This window comes from Schistocerca cancellata, chromosome 4 (assembly GCF_023864275.1).
Source record: "Schistocerca cancellata isolate TAMUIC-IGC-003103 chromosome 4, iqSchCanc2.1, whole genome shotgun sequence".
Taxonomy (NCBI): domain Eukaryota; kingdom Metazoa; phylum Arthropoda; class Insecta; order Orthoptera; family Acrididae; genus Schistocerca; species Schistocerca cancellata.
In genome coordinates this window covers 809,817,901-809,838,225 of record NC_064629.1, presented here as the reverse complement: position 1 = coordinate 809,838,225, position 20,325 = coordinate 809,817,901, and the positions used below count along the sequence as shown (strand labels likewise).

The following is a 20,325-nucleotide window of genomic DNA, read 5'->3' as shown; positions in this document are numbered from 1 at the left end:
CTTCCCGACAGGAAACCACAGATCCAGTCACACAACTCAGACGATACTCCATAGGCACCCAACTTAATTACAAGTCGCTTATGACGAACGGTGTCAAAAGCTTTCTGAAAATCTAAAAATATAGAATCAATTTGACGTTCCCTGTCGATAGCACTCATAACTTACTTACTTACTTATCCTTGGCGCTACAGCCCACTCTTCTCTGCTGGCTGCCTTGGCTCTCCATCTTCTAACTCTCTCCTTCTCAAGTCCTCCTCCGCGTTGTTTAGTCATCTGGTCTTTGGTCTGCCCCTTACACGGCGTCCACCTGGTTTTCCTTTCAAAACTTTCTTCACCGTGCTGCTCTCCACCATTCTTTCTACATGTCCCAACCAACGCAGTCTATTGCTCTTTATTTCTGTCACGATATCTTGTTTGTTGTACAACTCTCTGATCTTATTATTTATGATTTGCCAAAAACCCCTATCATTCACTGGTCCCTAAGATTTTCCTAAGTATCTTCCTTTTCCATCTCTGCAACAACTCCTCATCATTTTGCGTCATTGTTCAAGTCTCCAAACCATACATCACCATAGGTCTCACTACTGTACGATACACTGTCAGCTTCAGATCCCTACTAAGGCTTCTTACTTTAAAATCTTTAATCAGCGCGGAGTAGCTCCTGTTATCAGCTGTAATCAATGCACGTATTTCTTCTCTCATATCATTATTCCCAAGATATTTGACGCTCTCACAGTGTTCAAATTCTTTCCCGGTCAATGTCATGCTTCTTTCTCTTTCACTATACCTTTCCCAAGATGTTAACATATACTTTGTCTTTGACTGACTAATTGTCAGCCCCATCTCCGCTCCATATCTTTCTAATTTTTCAAGCTTTGCTTCCAGGTCCTGTTTCCTTCTTGATAACAAATCAATGTCATCTGCATATGCAAGAGCCTGCGTCACTCTATTAAAGAGTGTTCCCCCAAGCTTATCGCATTGTGTCTTTCGCATTATCCTCTCCTAGGCGACATTAAACAGAATTCTCGAGAGCCACCGCTCCGTCGCAAACCTTGGTTAACTTAAAAAAAGTGCCCGAAACCTTTTCTTTACGTATTGTTCTCCTCAATGCCACTTGGACCAGTCTTATTAGTTTGTTGGGCACTCCAGTGTCTGGAATTGCCTTCCAGCGTTGATCCCTTCTGATACTACATCTCCATTTATACTCCGCAAGCCACCCAACGGTGTGTGGCGGAGGGCACTTTACGTGCCACTGTCGTTACCTCCCTTTCCTGTTCCAGTCGCGTATGGTTCGCGGGAAGAACGACTGCCGGAAAGCCTCCGTGCGCGCTCGAATCTATCTAATTTTACATTCGTGATCTCCTCGGGAGGTATAAGTAGGGGGAAGCAATATATTCGATACCTCATCCAGAAACGCACCCTCTCGAAAGCTGGACAGCAAGCTACACCGCGAGCCTCTCTTGCAGAGTCTGCCACTTGAGTTTGCTAAACATCTCTGTAACGCTATCACGCTTACCAACTAACCCTGTGACGAAACGCGCCGCTCTTCTTCGGATCGTCTCTATCTCCTCTGTCAACCCGATCTAGTACGGATCCCACACTCATGAGCAATACTCAAGTATAGGTCGAACGAGTGTTTTGTAAGCAACCTCCTTTGTTGATGGACTACATTTTCTAAGGACTCTCCCAATGAATCTCAACCTGGTACCCGCCTTACCAACAATTAATTTTATATGATCATTCCACTTCAAATTGTTCCGCACGCATACTCCCAGATATTTTACAGAAGTAATTGCTACTAGTGTTTGTTCCTCTAGCATTTAATCATACAATAAAGGATCATTCTTTCTATGTATTCGCAATACATTTCATTTGTCTACGTTAAGGGTCAGTTGCCACTCCCTGCACCAAGTGCCTATCCGCTGCAGATCTTCCTGCATTTCGCTGCAATTTTCTAATGCTGCAACTTCTCTGTACACTATCATTAGCTCGTTTGAAATCAATGAACAGCTGGTGGACATCGATGTTATAGTCGTGCCATTTTTCAAGGATCTGTCTGATGGTAAAAATCTGATATGTAGCACTCATTACTTCGTGAGAATAAAGAGCTGGCAGTGTATCACAAGAACGATATTTTCTGAATCCGTGTTGGTATTTGACAATAAATCATTTTCTTCGAGGTGATTCATGATGTTTGAGCACAGTATATGTTTCAAAATCCTACTGCTTTTCTAACATGCAACTATCACGTGGATCGAATATGAGGGACCTGGGGGACGAAGCGATTTCCCAGTGTTAGCGGACGGTGTCCGGGTGCAGGTAAGAAAAGCGGCGCTGCTGTTATCACAGGGCTTTGTTTGTCCCGTGCCGGGTTACTCCTATCTGTGTGGGGAGGGACTTCTGCGTATAATGGGGGGCGCTGCTTGCCGCTCGGCCTTCTCACGCGCAGATGATTGACAGCGGCACAGCTCTGCCCTTCAATATGGAGGCGCATTTGGCAACAAAAAAATGACGCCCCTCTCATTTCAGCGGCGACTCCGGAACGGCCGGACGTCTGATAATTCGATAATTTCCTGGCTTATTTCGGTGAGTACAATGATTATTGTGTACGGTGTCTAGCAAAGCCGATGTAAATCTGCCGCCTGATTGACAGCGAGCTGGCTCCGCATTGTAATTTGTTATTCCCGTTCCCGAAACAGTTTATATCAGTATGATTTCCCTCAGAAATCGTCATTCATAATTTGGTGCAAACCATAGGTAGGCACGGCCACTTAGGAACATCTGTGGTCAATTATTATGCTCCCAGATTAGGTATAACGAAAAACGTTGTCTAGCAGAAAATTACTAAGGGCGCTTTACGGTGAAATAATTGTCGAGGAAATGTTTAGAGTAACGCCGTGTGAACCTATTTTGAGTTCCAGGAGCTAAGAATGTTACTGAATATTTATTATATGGTGATACTGCAGGGTGAACCGTGGACTCGAAAAAGATTCAGTTAGGGAGTCGAAGGCCATGGGCTGGCACGAGATATTGATTTTCATTTGCGAACGTACGATTTTCTTCCCGACACCGATTTTTCACTTAGTACTGATTTCTTTCACTAACGATATTCTTCTGTACTTGATCCCGAACACGTTTCGAGATTTTTAATCCTCTCATATTCTGGCGAAAAGTCGTACATCCTTCAATAAATTCAGGAGTTGTGCAAATTATGACGTTTTTGCGAAATGTTGTTCATATATTGCACAATACCGCTATAAATATTACAACAATTAAGTGCTATTCTCGAATATGTTGCGAATAAAGTAACGATTGCGAGTAAAGTTAGGAAACAACACAGGAGAAGTTGTCTGTCTCACAGTAAGCAAATATATACATTTTACAAGCCACCATATTACTACAGGGTGTGCACAGAGATGTATTTCCTGAATTACACTGACAGAATATTCTATGTTCAGAGTACTGAAGGCAACAGTTACACTCCGACAAGTTATGATTTCACACTACACTTCAGATTAAGTATTATTCGACATTAACATTTCACTGCAGGTGCTCTTTTTATACGTAAGATGCATAAAGGGAATTTTTTAAATCCACTGATAACCCAGAAACGAACTTTTAAAACTTACTATCATTTTATCACCTTAAGGAAACTGAACATTGATTAAACCTGGTAACTCCCTGAAAAAATTAACTTCTGTGACCTGTTAACCGCTGGCCGCTGTGGCCGAGCGGTTCTAGGCGCTTCAGTCCGGAACCGCGCTGCTGCTACGGTCGCAGGTTTGAATCCTGCCTCGGGCATGGATGTGTGTTATGTCGTTAGGTTAGTTAGGTTTAAGTAGTTCTAAGTCTTGGGGACTGATGACCTCAGATGTTAAGTCCCATAGTGCTTAGAGCCATTTGAACCATTTGAATCTGTTAACCTTTGCAATAACACGACCGTTTCCGAAGTATGTCTATATATCTACTGTCTCACGGGTTTCTTTTACTACTAGGTGTTGTAAATAAATAACTTGTTATTTTACTTGTAATTAATACTGACTGAAAATTTCGAGAATACTAATTATACATTGTACAACGTTGTAATGAAGTTGGGGAACACAGGCGCAGCAGTTAGTACTTAAAACTTTAAAATTCACAAAACATAAACGTCAGCGAAGTAAATACAACTACCCACCTGAGGACGAGGTATTAACTCTCTTAAATGCGATGAGGATAAAATAAATAATATAAGTTATTTTAAGAATATTTTTTTTATTTACCAGTTATTTGTACCGGTTATAGGCTTAACCGCATATACAATAGGTATGTTCCTAAGATAAAGAAGTAACGTTATGTTCACAATCTAATGTTCGACTCGCTTACAGTTATTCTTTGTTTTATATGTACAACCTTTTCTTATTTCGAGTATGAAATGAAACTTATTGATTAATGTTGGTAATGTCGCATTTTTTGATCACTAGTGCATACAGACAAATAGTCTGCATATCCGAAATGGATACACTCCCTGTCTTGATTCTGGATATGCCAAAATGTCTCGCTTCTTCTTCTTCTGCCACTCTAGGGTTAGGTCTAGTACTTGTTCCTGTCTCGCCATCCCATCCTCGGTGTTCCCAAATTTATCTTGCCCCAGAGTTGATAATCCATTGCTGGTTTAGAAAGTCTTTGTGGTGATATAAGAATGACGTGATTCGTAGTTCTTCCCTTATTACTTCATTTCTAATTTTTTCTTCCCTATGTCTATTACTGCTCAAGTCACTGTACGGTGCGTGGCGGAGGGTACCCTATACCACTACTACCCATTTCATATCCTGTTCCACACGCAAATAGGGCCCTTATTTCTCTTATCTTCGTGGGCCTTACGCGCAATGTATATCGACAGCAGTAGAATCGTGCGACAGTCAGCTTCAAATGCCGGTTCTCTAATTTCCTCAATAGTGTTTCTCGAAACGTCGCCTACCCTACAGGGATTCCCATTTGAGTTTCCCAAGCATCTGCGTAACACTTACGTCTTGTTCGAATCTACCGGTAATAAATCTAGTAGCCCGCCTCTGAATTACTCCGATGTCTTCCTTCTATCCGACCTGGTACGGATCCCAAACACTCCAGAAGTACTCAAGACTAGGTCACACCAGCGTCCTATATGCGGTCTTCTTTACAGGCGAACCAAACTTTTTTTAAAGTTATCTCAATACACCGAAATCGGCTATTCGTCTTCCCTATAGCAGTTCTCACATGCTCGTTCAATTTCATACCCCTCCCTAGTGCAGCCTTTCACAGAAATTTCATCTCTGATGCATATAGTTGCCGTAAATCTTTCTTTCTTAGCGTCCAACTCTCTTCCCTGTATAATAAGGAAGGAATCGCTATAACTTCATAAAATTTCAATTGTGTCTCTTTTCTAAGTGTACTTGTTGTGCAACATATGCGCTGGTAAGTGTTAGTTTTTCTTAGTATATCAATATCTTGATCATATGATATATCACATCCTAAATACTTGAAATGGGCCGCCTGTTCTATCGCTTTATTATTGAGGACTATTTTCGTTCGTATTGGGTGAATACCTAAAAATGTCATGGTTTTAGTTAAAAAACTACACAACTATACACAGTTTTGTGAAAGACCACTACCTTGCCAAGGATCCGACCATTTTATTTCCAAAGGTCATAAAATTCAGTCATTTAACCATTCCTGCATGTAACTATCATTAAAGTGACATCATGGGAAATATTGTGAAACAGCAGAATGTAATCAGGTGGCCTTCGTTGTCTAGCGGTTAGCATTAGTTGATGAGTGTGAAAAGCAGAAAACAATAGGAATGGGCCGCATTGTCTATCGGCAAGACTAATTGACATAACTACACTACGTTCGCAAGTGACTGAATGGTTTTACAAGCCAATACACGTTTTGGTATTTCAAATGAATTACACACGTTCCCTCGTATTCAAATTTTTTAGTCATAAAACAATTCCATCTGTCGTTGTTCAGTGTGTTCGTTCATGAAAATAACTTTTCCTTTAACGAATTTATTTTAAATACGAATTACATTTATTTCATGGAAAGGTCAAAGTTTATGATGCGAAACATCCGTTTAATTGACACAGGATGAGCATGATGACGCTTGAGAAGAGTATCTGTCAGAACAATCCCGCGTAAGACTCAAGCGTTAACCTGCCATAGCGTGCGCATTCCATAATCCTTACTATCTGCCTTCCCTTGTTTCTATGTTACATTTTTGTTCGCTTAAGTCACGAACATTCAGTAGAAAGCTTTGTGAGCAACTGTGCAGCGAAAGGGTACGCATATTCTCGGGCCACATTCAAGCCTGCAGAAACTAACGATTATATGCTGAGCAAACTACGTAATTCTCAGCGTTCTTACAAACCGAGTGATATAGTGCCGTGTGACACTATACTCGCATACTGGAGAAAATGGCTTCAGATCCCCCTTCGACCGTCACGATTTACATTTCCTTTAGTTTCTCTAAGATCATATCAAGTGAATGCTGGCATGTATCCTTCAGTAAGCCCACGGTTGATTTCGTATTCAGTTCTTCTCTATGCTGATCCAGTAATCAGTCTTTTATGACTGCTTCGCTGTCGATGGGACGATAAATTCTATAGTTCCGCCGTCATTTCTAACAAATACAAATTTCGCTTGGAGCATAAATAAAAGTATTATTCGATTTCGTTCTCTGATTCCCTGGAATAACGGTAACTGTAACTTACGCGTTAGGAATTCTAGATGTACACTGTCTTGATTGAAAATAAATACAAACATTTTGAAATGTCTAGAATTGTATGCAGTGGTGGTTTGATGCCACATTTCACGTTACCAAAGGTTTACTAAGTAGTTTGCGAACTCTTAACTACTAATTCTTATCTCGGAGGCAGAAATTTTCTTCCCCGTTGTTGACTTTTGAATGTACTGTCCGAAAGAATAAAAAACATAGATAATCAGTGTAGTCATTTCATTAATGAAGAAAAAGAAATAGTTCATCTTTGCTTTGTCAGGATAAAAAGTATAGATACTCCGTGCAGTCATTTTGTTAATGATGAAAAAGAAATAGTTCGTCCTAAAATGACAGAAATCAGCTTTAGCAGTCTTTGTAAATTATCATTTCCAAGACAGTAGACAAAGCCTCATACTCTCACGTAATCTTAGTGGAGCAATCTATTGGAAATAAACATATTTTTGACAGTTTAAAGTAGTATATTTCAGACTATGTTTTGAACGGTTGATGAAAAGATGCCACCCACTGAGACTATTTTCCGAGAGACATATTTTCTTCAGATGATATTCGAAGTCACTGCAGAAGATGGAGCTACAGGAAGGATTGGCAGCAAATAAATTCCTCTACTTCGATAAACAATTTCCACGCCGAAGTACATTTTACTCAGTTAGTCCTCTGACGAACAAGTTCAACAATATTTAAGAATTCGATCAGAATAGTTAAATGATTCTAGTCTAAACGTACACTAAGGCAGTTACTTCGCACTTTACAGTCATTGATTCACCTGTCTTCGCCTTGTGCTGTATGAAACATGAAAGATGCGTCAACTACAAAAGGTGTGCTAATACACGGAAATGACCAGGTAGAAGAAGTACAAAAAGTTAGCAAGTATAGAAACGTATCTGAAAGTGGTCAAACTGTGGCAAAACACTACGACTCTGTTCATAACTGTCTCACACTAGTACTACTTTGTCCGTAAAGCTCTTTCACATCATAATTTCGAATTCTTACAAAATCTCATGAAGAGCGGACAAATTTTTAGATATTCAATACGGTATCAGAAACTAGAGACTATGTGATCAATCAGTTTCAAACAATTCGAATCAGTACTCTAAATAACTCCAGATAGAGGTCTAAAAATGAATATAAGTTTTTTTTCTAGTGTCACGATTTTAAATTACGACTTTTTATTGACTCGTAATTTAATATTTCACATCCAAATATTAATGTTGATATATTATCCTATGGTGTGTAAGAATTTTGTTAACTGAATAAATATTGACGTAGACACGTATTTCTCGTTACTTCCTACAGGACATAATTTCCAGTCATTACGCTTTATGAGAACTGTTCTCATTTACCTTAAGGTTCTTTTTTGTGTATGTAGGAAAGTACTTTAGAGACTTAGTTTGGAAGCTCAAACTTCACTTGTGAAACGTTAGCGGCGTGAGAAAGTAGCTCCTTCTTGTGTAACGGCGTTAATCATTAGTTGCATGTTCCTTTGCAAGACATATCGAAGCGACATAAAACGAATGAGTTTACAGAAAATTAAAATATCACTGCATGTTGACCATTTACAGATAAGTTCAAAAGACAGTAAAAAATATTTAGTTTAATAACAAAAGTAAGTGTACAATACTTTTGCATTAAACAGACTGCCAGTATCTAAATAAAAATTCTTCTATGGAACGAAAGGAGTTGCCTAGAAGGGAAATTTACTTTCAAATTTAGCTTTAATCTTTCTAAGGTAGTCAGTATCATTAGGTAATAGATCAAAGATTCTTGGCGACAGCATTATTCATCCGTTCTAAGCGAAAATCAGTTTTATTGAAGAGTGATTAAGGTCATTTTTTCTCCTATTATTGTAATCATGACTGTCATTATTCCTTCCGAGCTCGAATGGACTATTTACAATAAATTGCGTGGAGAAAATATGTACTGTGTCCCTGTAGTTGAAATACTTAACTCCTCAAGCGTTTGTGTAGAAGGTGATAAAGGACGAGCATCATACGCTAGTGATATGGCATGCTTTTTGGCAATGAAGATTTTCTCTCTCAAGGATCAGTTACCCTAGAATATAGTCCCGGGAGACATTACTGAATGAAAATGATCAGATTATATTTACTTACTGATTTGCCTATCTCCAAGACTTGCAATAATATGAAGTGCAAAAGTGGAGAGATTGAGTTGCTTGTGAATCTCTGAAACGTGTTCTTTTTTTTCGATTTCAGTTGTAATTAATATATACAAAGAAAAATTTGGAAGATTGTAGCTTTCTTCTATATCTACATAAATACTCCGCAAGCCACTTCACGGTGCGTGGCGGAGGGTACCCCAACCACAACTACTCGTTTCCTTTCCTGTTCCATTCGTTGATTGAGCAAGCGAAAAAAACTGTCCATAGGCCTCCGTATTAGCCCTAATTTCTCGTATTTTGTCTTCGTGGTCCCTACGCGAATTGTATGTTGGCCGCGGTAGATCGTTCTGCAGTCAGCTTCAAATGATGGTTCTCTAAACTTCCTCAATAGTGTTCTTCGAAATGAAAACCTTCTGCCCTCCAAGGATTCCCATTTGATTTCACAAAGCATATCCGTAACACTTGCATGCTGATAGAACCTACCAGTAACAAATATAGCAGCTCGACACTCCGATGCCTCTTTTAATCTGGCCCAAACAGTCGAGCAGTACTCAAGAATAGGTCCTACTAGCGTTCTATATACGGTCTTCTTTACAGATGAACCACACTTTCCTAAAATTCGCCTAATAAACCGAAGTCGACCATTCGCCTTCTGTACCACAGTATTCACATGCTCGTTCCATTTCATATCACTACGCATCGTTACGCCCAGACATTCAAACGACGTGACTGTGTGATGCAGTACACTACGAAAGATGTATTCGAACATTATTCATCGGCATTAACTGACATTTTTCTACGTTAAGAGCCAGCTGCCATTCATGGCACCAAAAAGATATTTTGTCTACGTCAACTACTATCAACCTACAGTCACGTACCTTCGACACCTTCCTATACACCACAGTATCATCAGCAAACAATCACAGATTGCCGCCCACTATGTCTGACAGACACGGTGAGCAGCCATGAACACTCGCCGTCGAGGACAACATACTGGGTTCTATTACTTAACCCAGCTAGTCCTGAATTTTTTTTTTCAAAATTGATTTATATCTTATCTACATTCATCCACAAGGTTGTAAGGAAGAAAGTAAAAACAATTTTGAGTATTTATTTTTATTTAGTATTTCCAAAAATGGGCGTCCTTCCAGAAGGACGTCAGTAGAATAAGGGAACATGTTTTTAAAGTATATGACATTGCGCAATTAACTTGTTTCGGTTTTTATACTTTCAAATAAACATAAATAAATTTGACTTATAGGTTAAAACAGCTAATAAATACAAAAAACAAAGAAAATAACCTATACACACATTTTATGCACTAGTATGATAAGACAAAAAGCAACAAACATGAAGTGGTTCGTCACATTTTATGCACATAGTAGTAGTTTTTTTGTGGCAACTTCGACATTTCAGCTGCTTCTTCTTTTTTGTTACCTCATCCGTTGGTAATTCAGCAACATAATGTTCTCTTCCATCAAATCTAGAATCTAGTTTTGCCCTCTTAGTAGGACGTCCTCTGCTGGTAGTGACTCTTTTGTGACTTTCAAGAATTGCAGTGACAATTCGACGACGAAATGTCAGATTATCTATGGGTTCTTCGTTGTGCTTGTAAAGATCCCAGGCATTTTGCTCTGCAATGTCCATAAAATGTGCAATGATCGGGAAATACCTTTTTCCCTCTTATAGAGCATCTATATAGGGATACATTTTGGTCAGCTCGATCTATGCCTCCCATATGAGTATTGTAGGAGTGTAATAAGTTAGGTTGAGGCACGCTAATGCTTTTCTTTTGTTCCCTGGAAAATCTTGCTACAGAGCGTAGTGGTTGCACTCTGTCAAAGTTGGTGGCTACAGTAACAACATTGTTATCATTCCAACGTACAATGGAAATCCCGTATGCTGAGTCAGAACAAACTTCATATGATCCTCAATTTTCTTTTATCATTTTTTCTACAGGTGATAGAGTACAATTCTTAACTCTGTTTCCTCTTATTGTTCCTGTTGCTTCCACGCCCCTCTCTTTTAGGTAATGTAGTAGTTCAAGGCTGGTGAAGAGGTTATCAAACTATATTCGATATGGAACATGTGGAAGTAACTGGTCAACATAAGTCAATACCACACCGTACCCCATACCTTGCGTTTCATAATCCTTACTACATGTGCCAGCTCCTTGGTAGGGTTCGAGCCAAATAATATATCCACCACTTGTGCCTCCACACCAAAATTTGAATCCGTATCGGATTGGTTTCCCTTTTATGAATTGTTTGCACCCGTGACTTCCGACGTATGGGACCATCGATTCATCGACAGAATGATGCCGCACGTGAGGCGCAAATTGTTTGAATCTATCATTCAGCATACACAGTAATGGGCGGATTTTCCCAAAACGGTCTGATTTATCTAAATTGTCATTGTTGCATACATGCAAATTGGAAAAGATGAAGTCAAATCGATCTCTGGACATGGCATTTGTTACGAGGTCGGTGTGACTGTCTTTATCTGATTGCCAGTACATCTTTCTGCGTGACACTGTTACATATCCACTTAGCAGAAGTATTGCAATAAACACCAACATCTCATCTTCTGAACAATCACCTAGTCTATTTCTCTTGGCTGCGTACTGATTTGTGTATGTGACCATCATTAGAAGCACTTCGTTATCAAATAACTGTTGGAAATATTCAAGCGGTGTTCGCCCTTTCTTCATTCCAACTGCGAACATTAGAGGCCATACAGGTGTTGGATTAACAATTTCACCACTTTTCCAGTTATATTTCTTGAGGTTTAGAACTTTATTCTTCGATAGCCTTGGTTTGTTTGTGTTTGTTGTTATTGTTGCTGTTTTTGTACTGCTGGAGGGCCCTGGAACAACATCAGAGGTGAAGGATTGTTTCCTTGTTGCATTCACAGCATTACCATTAGTAAAAATGGCCAAATCACAAAGCGCAGTAGCATTGAGCTGACTTGCTGGTAATTTATCTACACTTGGATTTTCTTCAGCACCAGAATCTTCATCTGTTACGTCATCAGTTGAATTTAGAGGAGGGTGTAATGTTACATTCACACCAGTATTAGGTATTTCCTCATCTGTTGATTCTAACATGTCCAAAAGTTCCATCAGTGTACATCGTTTTCTGTGAATACAAAATGACAACATATTACCCTGACGTCCTTCTGGAAGGACGGTTGAAAACATTATTGAATTACAACTGACGAAAACTTTCAATCATAATATAAACCCACAAATAATATAGGTTAATTCTTTAAGATATTATATGACAAGTTTCAGAATTATTGATGCAATATGAAAGAAAATATACATACCCATCGATGACAAGGTCAGTCAGTTCGTCCATGGTAAAATTGGCCCTATCTTCAAGACACAGTTTCTCACTCACTATGAACGACACCGTCAAACTGACTGTCGCAGCGCGCAACTGACTCTGCCTACTTGATATAACAATGCGTTACAGTCCGTTGCAACAATGCGTTATTCACAAAAATAAATAATTTCAACAGTGAGTGACGTCGTCCTTCCAGAAGGACGTCAGGCTTATCTGGGTTCAGAAGTCTTCGAGCCAGTCATATACCTGGGAGCCTATTCCGTATGCGCGTAACTACGTTAACAGTCTGCAGTGGGGTACCGTGTCGATTGCTTTTCGGAAATCTAGAAATATGGAAGCTGCCCGTAGACCTTCATCCATTGTTCGCACTGTATCATGTGAGAAAAGAGCAAGGTGGGTTTCGCACTGTCGATCCTTTCTAAAGCCTTGCTATTTCGTGGACATGGGATTTTCAGTCTATAGGAAATTTATTATATTCGAATTCAGAATATGCTCTAGGATTCAGCAGCAAACAGATGTTAAGGATATTGGTGTGCAATTTTGCGGGTCCGTTCTTTTGCCTTTCTTATATACCGGAGTCACCTTGTAAGAGGTCCGAGCAGATGTAATGCAGATGTAATGCAGATGTAATTTTATGTAAGAGGTCCGAGCAGATGTAATGCAGATGTATTGCTCATGCGCTGCCTGCGATATGCAAGGTATAAGAGAATCGCTGACCAGAGACCAGTGTTGACTGCAATAGGAACTGTGTAGCTGTAGCAGTAAGTTGTTGCTAGTCTGCGCTAGTCTGCAGTCTGCTCTGGTCTGGTATAGTGTATCGTGTTGGCTGGGCCGGTCGCGGTGCAGCGATGCCGGAGCCTGAGTATTATTGTATAAGGTAAAAAGCAGCCTCGCGCATATCTAGTAATGTTATCTGAACTCCCATGTAAATGTTTTAAAAATGTCCTAATAATAATCTTTGTCATATAAAGTAATTTTTAATAAGCATTCATTTCAGTTTAAAGAATTTACTAATTTCTCCAATCCATGATCATTCCGATTGTTGCAAAAAAAAAAAAAAAAAAATCTGTTGCTTCCTTTCATAAATGACAAATGTATCGGCCAGCATTGCACAGAGCTGTGCCGGAAAAATTTGTTGTAAGAGCAGATATATTCGGCGACTTTATTGAGGTAAGAATTTTTCCTTTTTTTTATTCAAAATGATCTTACAGGGCCATGACGCAGCACTGCTGTCGTCCAAAATTTACCAGGTTAAATTCACAGTCAATTATTGGAAAAGTCATAAGTGAGCGACAATTTAATTGAGAGGTTAGTTACATTGTTTTATTACCAGGTTACTGAATTTATTTTTATTACGAGGTGTAGGAATTTTTCTGTTTCGAGCTTACATTAAATGAGAAAAGTATCTTGTGGGTACATTAAATGGGAAACAAATTTTGTGTGGAGATTAAATGTGAATGAATTTCTGTAGGGAGGTTACAAATGTGAAAGAACGAATTTTGTGGGGAGGTTACACTAAAATTAGAATCATATTCATATTATTATTTATTCAATTTTGTGGGGAGGTTACAACCTGCGCTTTCTTCCAGCCGTTTGACGCTTTCCGCTGATCGAGAGATTCGGGTTGAATCGAATTGGGATTCCATCGTAACCTTACGACTTATTTCTTTTCACATTTTTCAGTTGTTTCTCTACGCCAGGGATGCTTTTAACTTCGTCATTTCCGCGGGACTCTGTGCCATTGTCAAACGGCCGAACGTTTGTACGGTTCTGCTGCCTGAAAGATTTCTGAAACGTAGTATTTAAAACTTTGACCTTCCTTTTGCCATCTTCTACTGCCAAACCAGACTGAGCAACGAGTAATTGGGCAGAAGCCTTAGACCCACTCAGCGATTTTACATAGGACCAGAATTTTTTCGGGTTTCTGGAATACCTTTAGCCAAGGTACGGTGGTAAGTATTGAATGCTTGGCGCACAGATATTTTCATAGACGCACGAATCTTTACTAATATTTGCCTGTCGTCATCTGCGCGTCTTCTTTTGAACCGCGAGTGCAACAGACTTTGCCTCTTCAGCATTTTCCGAATTTCGTTATTAAACCATGCTGGGCCTCTTCCGTCCTTAATCCTCTTACTAGGCACATACTTTCCCAGAACACGATTTGCAATCTGTTTAAACTTTGCCCATAATTCATTTACGTCCATAATTTTGGAACTAAATGGTTGCAATTCACTATCTAAGCGAGATGCTAACAATTGCTTATCGCCGGCTGCAGTGTCCGAGCGGTTCTAGGCGCTTCAGTCTGGAACCGCGCGTCCGCTACGGTAGCAGGTTCGAATCCTGCCTCGGGCATGGATGTGTGTGATGTCCTTAGGTTAGTTAGGTTTAAGTAGTTCTAAGTTCTAGGGGACTGATGACCTCAGATGTTAAGTCGCATAGTGCTCAGAGCCATTTGAACCATTTGCTTATCTGTTCTTTCTAGCTGTAAGTGAGATGCTAATAATTGCTTATCTGTTCTTTCTAGCAGAAACACTCTCCTAGTCCTCTTGACTGATTTATCAACTTTCGTAATCATAGTTGCAACGATGACATCGTGATTATTAATCCGCGTCTTTACACTGACACCATCGATAATGTTCGGCCTGTTTGTAGCTGCCAGGTCCAAGATAGTTGCATTGCGTGTGGGCTGCCGAACTAGGTGCTCAAGACAGTTTTCGGAAAAGGTGCTCAAAACTACTTCACAAGACTGTCTGTCTATACTCCCTCCAGTGAATCCATACACGTCCAGTTCTATACTACTACTCATGTTTTAAATTTGTTACAGGTGTTGCACCCTTTCCCAGAACACGATTTGCAATCTGTTTAAACTTTGCCCATAATTCCTTTATGTCCATAATTTTGGAACTAAATGGGTGCAATTCACTATCTAAGCGAGATGCACCCTTTTTATGTGCAAAATTGAATATGTACCGTGTTCTTTAATTTGAGAGAGCGATCGTATGCAGGAAACACGATATTGATCGTTTTAAAAACGTTATTGCAATTTTTTCTGTTACTTTATATCTATTTGGATTGATTTTAATACTTCTGTCATCTACAAAAGAAATATTTCTGCTGCCTGTATATTAAATGAAACTTTATTATATATCTAAATCTAGATTTTTTTTGAGAAGCAATAGAAGGAAACAAAATATCCACTGCTTTAAGCTGAAGAATTAAGAAGTACAACTTTCTGCATTCTTTTTGTGAAGTATGATATGAGCCATCTGTCGGCATTACCGTTAATTCTATGAAACATCAGTTCATATAGTTTTACACAAGCTTTACATAAGAGTGATAGGGCAATAAATGCATAGTTTATGACAAATTATCTTCCACACAAACGAGTTGTTATGGAGTGCAGTCTCTATAAAATAAAAGCACGAAAGCAAGTTAATTATGAAAGTAATAGTTGAAATTTTTAAAATTATTTTCCTCACAACTACCACGAGTATGTAATAGTACTTTCCAGGGATAAATTAAATTATTGTATAAAGATCGCTTCAACAGCTACCTCTAGGGTATAATACAGAGTACGTAAGACAGGTGATAGTCCTCTGAAAATAGGTCTTCCAACTACGTATTTTTAATTAAGTAAACTGCTATTACTTATAGTGCAGGTGCGAGCAGAGTCGTCCACTGGAAAGGCAAAAATCTCGAAATGCAACAGTCTTCCGTGAAAAATAATCATCAGTTCCAGTACCAAAATATTTTAGCTGGTATGTTGGCCAGTTTTCGTAATGCTAGTCGTAAAATATGACACAGTTACTACAAATGCATACAGTAAGACAAAAAGAGAGACCTCAGTTCCAGAATCAGTTATGAAACGCAAATAATCTTTCTTGTAGTGCTCACATCTCACAAAATTCGATTTATCTCGCCTGCAGATATACAATAATACTGATCCTTCCTACGTGGCGGCTATGAGCCACGTCAATAATTTGTTTCGTTGGCCCTAACATTTGAGTTACACAGCACTAAATTAAGAATATGTTTATGAAAGAACTTAGTTCGCGAGGAAACAAAGGCTCAACCGTTTTGATCTTTGAAATTATTAATGGAGCCTCATAATATTTAACTGTAGGTCTACATTTCTTCATTAGTTATGTTGCCATTTATTTTATAATTCTTCCTCTAATCAGATATTAGTTGAGGTGGGTTTCCTAAAAAATAATCGCATGGCTATTCGCATCGTATTTTTTAGTTTCGTTACTCATTTCTATTGCAAATCACCGGGTAACAATTAAAAGGACCACATAAAATTTTGACGTCCTTGAAAACAACTGTTTCTGTACCCGTGGAAGCAGAAGACCACTTCACCTGCATGTCTATGGAAATTTGTAATTGGCTGTTACCTTTCTGCGCCATACCAGAGTCTCAGGGAAAGCGATTATTATTATTTACACTGGTCATTTGATGTCAGTTTATCAACAGCGTACTTGGTTCGGTTCTGTTTTAAAATCATAATGTTCTAAAAACATGTCGCGAGAACTGGTGCAGTAATAAAAGCACTGAGCTTACATTCGGCCAACCGGATTTAGGTTTTTCATTGTTTCGCTATATTCCTCAAGGATACCGCAGGGATTTTCACATGGACATGACCAATTTACTCACTCATCCCTGTACAACGCTAGCTGGAACTCGATCTTTAACGACCTCGTTGCCTATTGGATGTAACACCTTGACTCTTTTCTTTCTTGATATCAATATTGAGGTGTTGGATGTTAGTGTTAAGTAAAGGAGAGGTTTCTAGTGAACAACACCGTAATTCTGCTCATTATATTCACCAATAGACATTAAAAATGACATCATAATGACAACTATTTGCAAAAAATGTTAGACACCGATGTTTGTTAGAGCTGGTGCACGATTTAATCCAAATATGCACAAAACGATGTAATTCCTCTTTTGGATAATTTCCAAAGTTTACTACATGGCACATAACTTCAACTGTCGTTCCCATTGCCGATTCAACTTAATGCGACCACAAAAATAATGTTGATATGTCGATTAGAAATTCATAGTGGACAGAGAGATAAATTTCATTGACATCGTGGATTCCGACACGGAGTTACAAATGATGCGGGGTACCAAGTACTGTTTATGGATGAATAATGTAGCGCAGAGGGGGAACTCTATATACTTTTAAATTAATAATTACAAAAACCTCAATAGTATCAAATCTAATGATGGTGATGTATCAGTCAAGTGGGAATGTCATTTTATAATATCAATATCATATATTTTCTTGTGTTCTGCTGTACCATTTTAGGTTAAATTACATGACCACTGAATCGTTAATCGCGTAATCAGAACGCAGAAAGCTAAGTAAGAAACAGACTAAACTAAAACAGTATATGCATATTAGTACTGTGTTATAGGGGCGTTAGGCAACGAATCACTGAGACAGGGCCATGAGAACAATAAAAGATGGGTTGGTACTTTCTTGAGATCAACTACTGAGACAACAGACAAACACTAGGCAAAAAGGACAAAGCTCAGCAGAAATCTTTTGCTAAGACATGAGACACTAAAATTAATTGATGGAAGGAGAAAATATAAAAATGTAGTAAATGAAAAAGCAAAAGGGAATACAGATGTCTTAAAACTAAGATTAACAGAAAGTACAATGTGAGAAATCAGGATACGCTAAAGGCAATATGCAAAGCTGCAGAAGCATATATGGCTATAAGGAAGATGCACTATGTGATCAAAAGTATCCGGACACTTGGTTGAAAATGGCTTAAAAGTTCGAGGCGCCCTCCATCGGTAATGCTGGAATTCAGTATGGTGTTGGTCAAGCCTTACCCTTGATGATAGCTTCCACTCTCGCAGGCATACGTTCAACCAGGTGCTGGAAGGTTTCTTGGGGAGTGGCAGCCCATTCTTCACGGAGTGCTGCGCTGAGGAGAGATATCTATGTCTGTCGGTGAGGCCTGGCACGAAGTCGGTGTTCCAAAACATCCCAAAGGTGTTCTATAGGATTCATGTCAGGTCTCTGTGCAGGCCAATCCATTACAGAGATGTTATTGTCGTGTAAGCATTCCACCACAGGCCGTGCATTATGAACAGTTGCTCGATAGTGTTGAAAGATGTAATCGCCATCCCCGAATTGCTCTTCAACAGTGGGAAGCAAGAACGTGCTTAAAACATCAACGTGGTCCTCTGCTGTGATAGTGCCACGCAAAAAAACAAGGTGTGCAAGTCGCCTCCATGAAAAGCACGACCACACCATAACACCGCCGCCTCCGAATTTTAGTGTTGGCACTACACACGCTGGCAAATGATGTTCACGAGCATTCGCGATAATCACACGCAGCCATCGGATCGCCACATTGTGTAACGTTATTCGTCACTCCACACAACGTTTCTCCACTCTTCAATCGTCCAATGCTTAAACTCCTTATACCAAGTGAGGTGTCGTTTGGCATTTACCGACGTGATGTGTGGCTTATGAGCAGCCGCTCTACCATGAAGTTTTCTCACTTCCCATCTAACTGTCATAGTACTTGCAGTGGATCCTGATGCAGTTTGGAATTCCTGTGTGATGGTCTGGGTACATGTCTGCCTATTACACATTACGACCCTCTGTCGGCGGTCACTGTCAATCAACAGACGAGGTCGGCCTGTACGCTTTCGTGCTGTATGTGTCGTTTCACGTTTCCACTTCACTATCACATCGGAAACAGTGGACCTAGGGATTTTTAGGAGTGTGGAAATATCGCGTACAGTCGTATGACACAAGTGAAACCCAGTCAACTGACCACGTTTGAAGTGCGTGAGTTCCACGGGCCGCCCCAATCTGCTCTCTCACGATGTCTAATGACTACTGAGGTCGCTGATATGGAGTATCTGGCAGCAGGTGGCAGCACAATGCACCTAATATGAAAAACTATGTTTCTCGGTGTGTCCGGATACTTTTGATCATATAGTGTAGATGCCATGTATATGTGTATCAGAGAAACATTTGCAGAAAAGTATCTGTGTGCATGTCAAAAACTGAAGTGGCATGCCAGAACTAAGCAAACAAGTGACAGCTGAAAGGTGGAATGTCTACAAAAAAGGACTCTTCAGGTTGTAAACGATATCTGTTTACAACTAACACTGTGGTGAAAAGCAAGTCGAGACGAGAAATTTGATAAAGGACACTTGTGGTCTGTCAGGTCGGGAAACTACCTCAAACTGGCCTACACGAAACACCTAAGCTACAGTGCATGTGCATCAAGCGAAAGTTTTCAATATTCTCTCGCTTTTTTCGCTCAAACTTTTAATCCTAGATGAAAAGTGAATAAGATCTATTGCGTTTATATTTGACATTATCCACACATTTTAGGATCTTTTCTGTAGGAAATCCGATAGAGTTTAATTTTGTACTGAGATACGTTTTCGCTAGAGGCCGTGGTTTTCGTGTTATGCAAGAAAAATGCACACAAGTGACCTTGAAGCACACCACCACCTACACACTCATCCCCCACCGGTCAAGATATTTGGAATGTTCTTCGTGGCACTCCATCATACCATCCTACACTGTGCAAAAGTTTGCGATTACACGAATTATGTATTTTGGTTTTTGGTCTTTTTGGTCTTATTAAGCCACCAATTTCGTCGTGCACTTACAAATTATAAAACTGAGGTTTGTGAAAATTTCACATCAAAATTTGGTGACTTCGACGGCACAAAATTAACAGCTAAATCTTTTTGTTTGTTTGGACTTGTTACTAAAGAATTTCTATGGGTGTAAAGGTTAAGTTCAGCTCGAATTGCTAACATAATTAGTTTTTGTATAAAGCTTATGAAAGTCTCTCTTCTTTCATTACCCCACACTGGATGGTTGGAATAAATAATGTTAACCAAACAGCCGACTAAGCTGATTGCGTAACAGCCCAGTCAATGAAGGCCAATAAAGGTCGAATATGGGAAATACTGTTTGTTTATTCGCAACATGCTCCATTACAACTTTTTCTAGTACTAGATGTATGTAATGTGTGTGTATGTGTGTGTGTGTGTGTGTGTGTGTGTGTGTGTGTGTGTGTGCGTGCGTGCGTGTTGAGTGGAGTTTTTGTGTTGTA

At 39.4% G+C, this 20,325-nt stretch overlaps 1 protein-coding gene across 1 annotated transcript; it reads right to left on the bottom strand.

Moving 5' to 3' along the window:
• Positions 1–546: 546 nt before the first annotated feature.
• LOC126184446 (uncharacterized) lies at positions 547–11,976 on the bottom strand. Its single transcript, XM_049926837.1, has 2 exons — positions 11,838–11,976; positions 547–920 (listed from the first exon to the last, which is right to left on the bottom strand). Exons 1-2 carry the CDS (start codon positions 11,974–11,976, stop codon positions 547–549), a joined length of 513 nt encoding a protein of 170 aa, XP_049782794.1.
• Between the last annotated feature and the right edge of the window lie 8,349 nt (positions 11,977–20,325).

What these genes read in the sequence shown, in the direction of transcription:
- LOC126184446 (XM_049926837.1), bottom strand. Translation starts at nt 11,976, where the DNA reads ATGTTAGAATCAACAGATGAGGAAATACCTAATACTGGTGTGAATGTA. An exon ending in TGTAGATAAATTACCAGCAA is followed by an intron (nt 921 to 11,837) that starts GTCAGCTCAATG and finishes TTGCATATGCAG; the next exon opens with ATGACATTGATTTGTTATCA.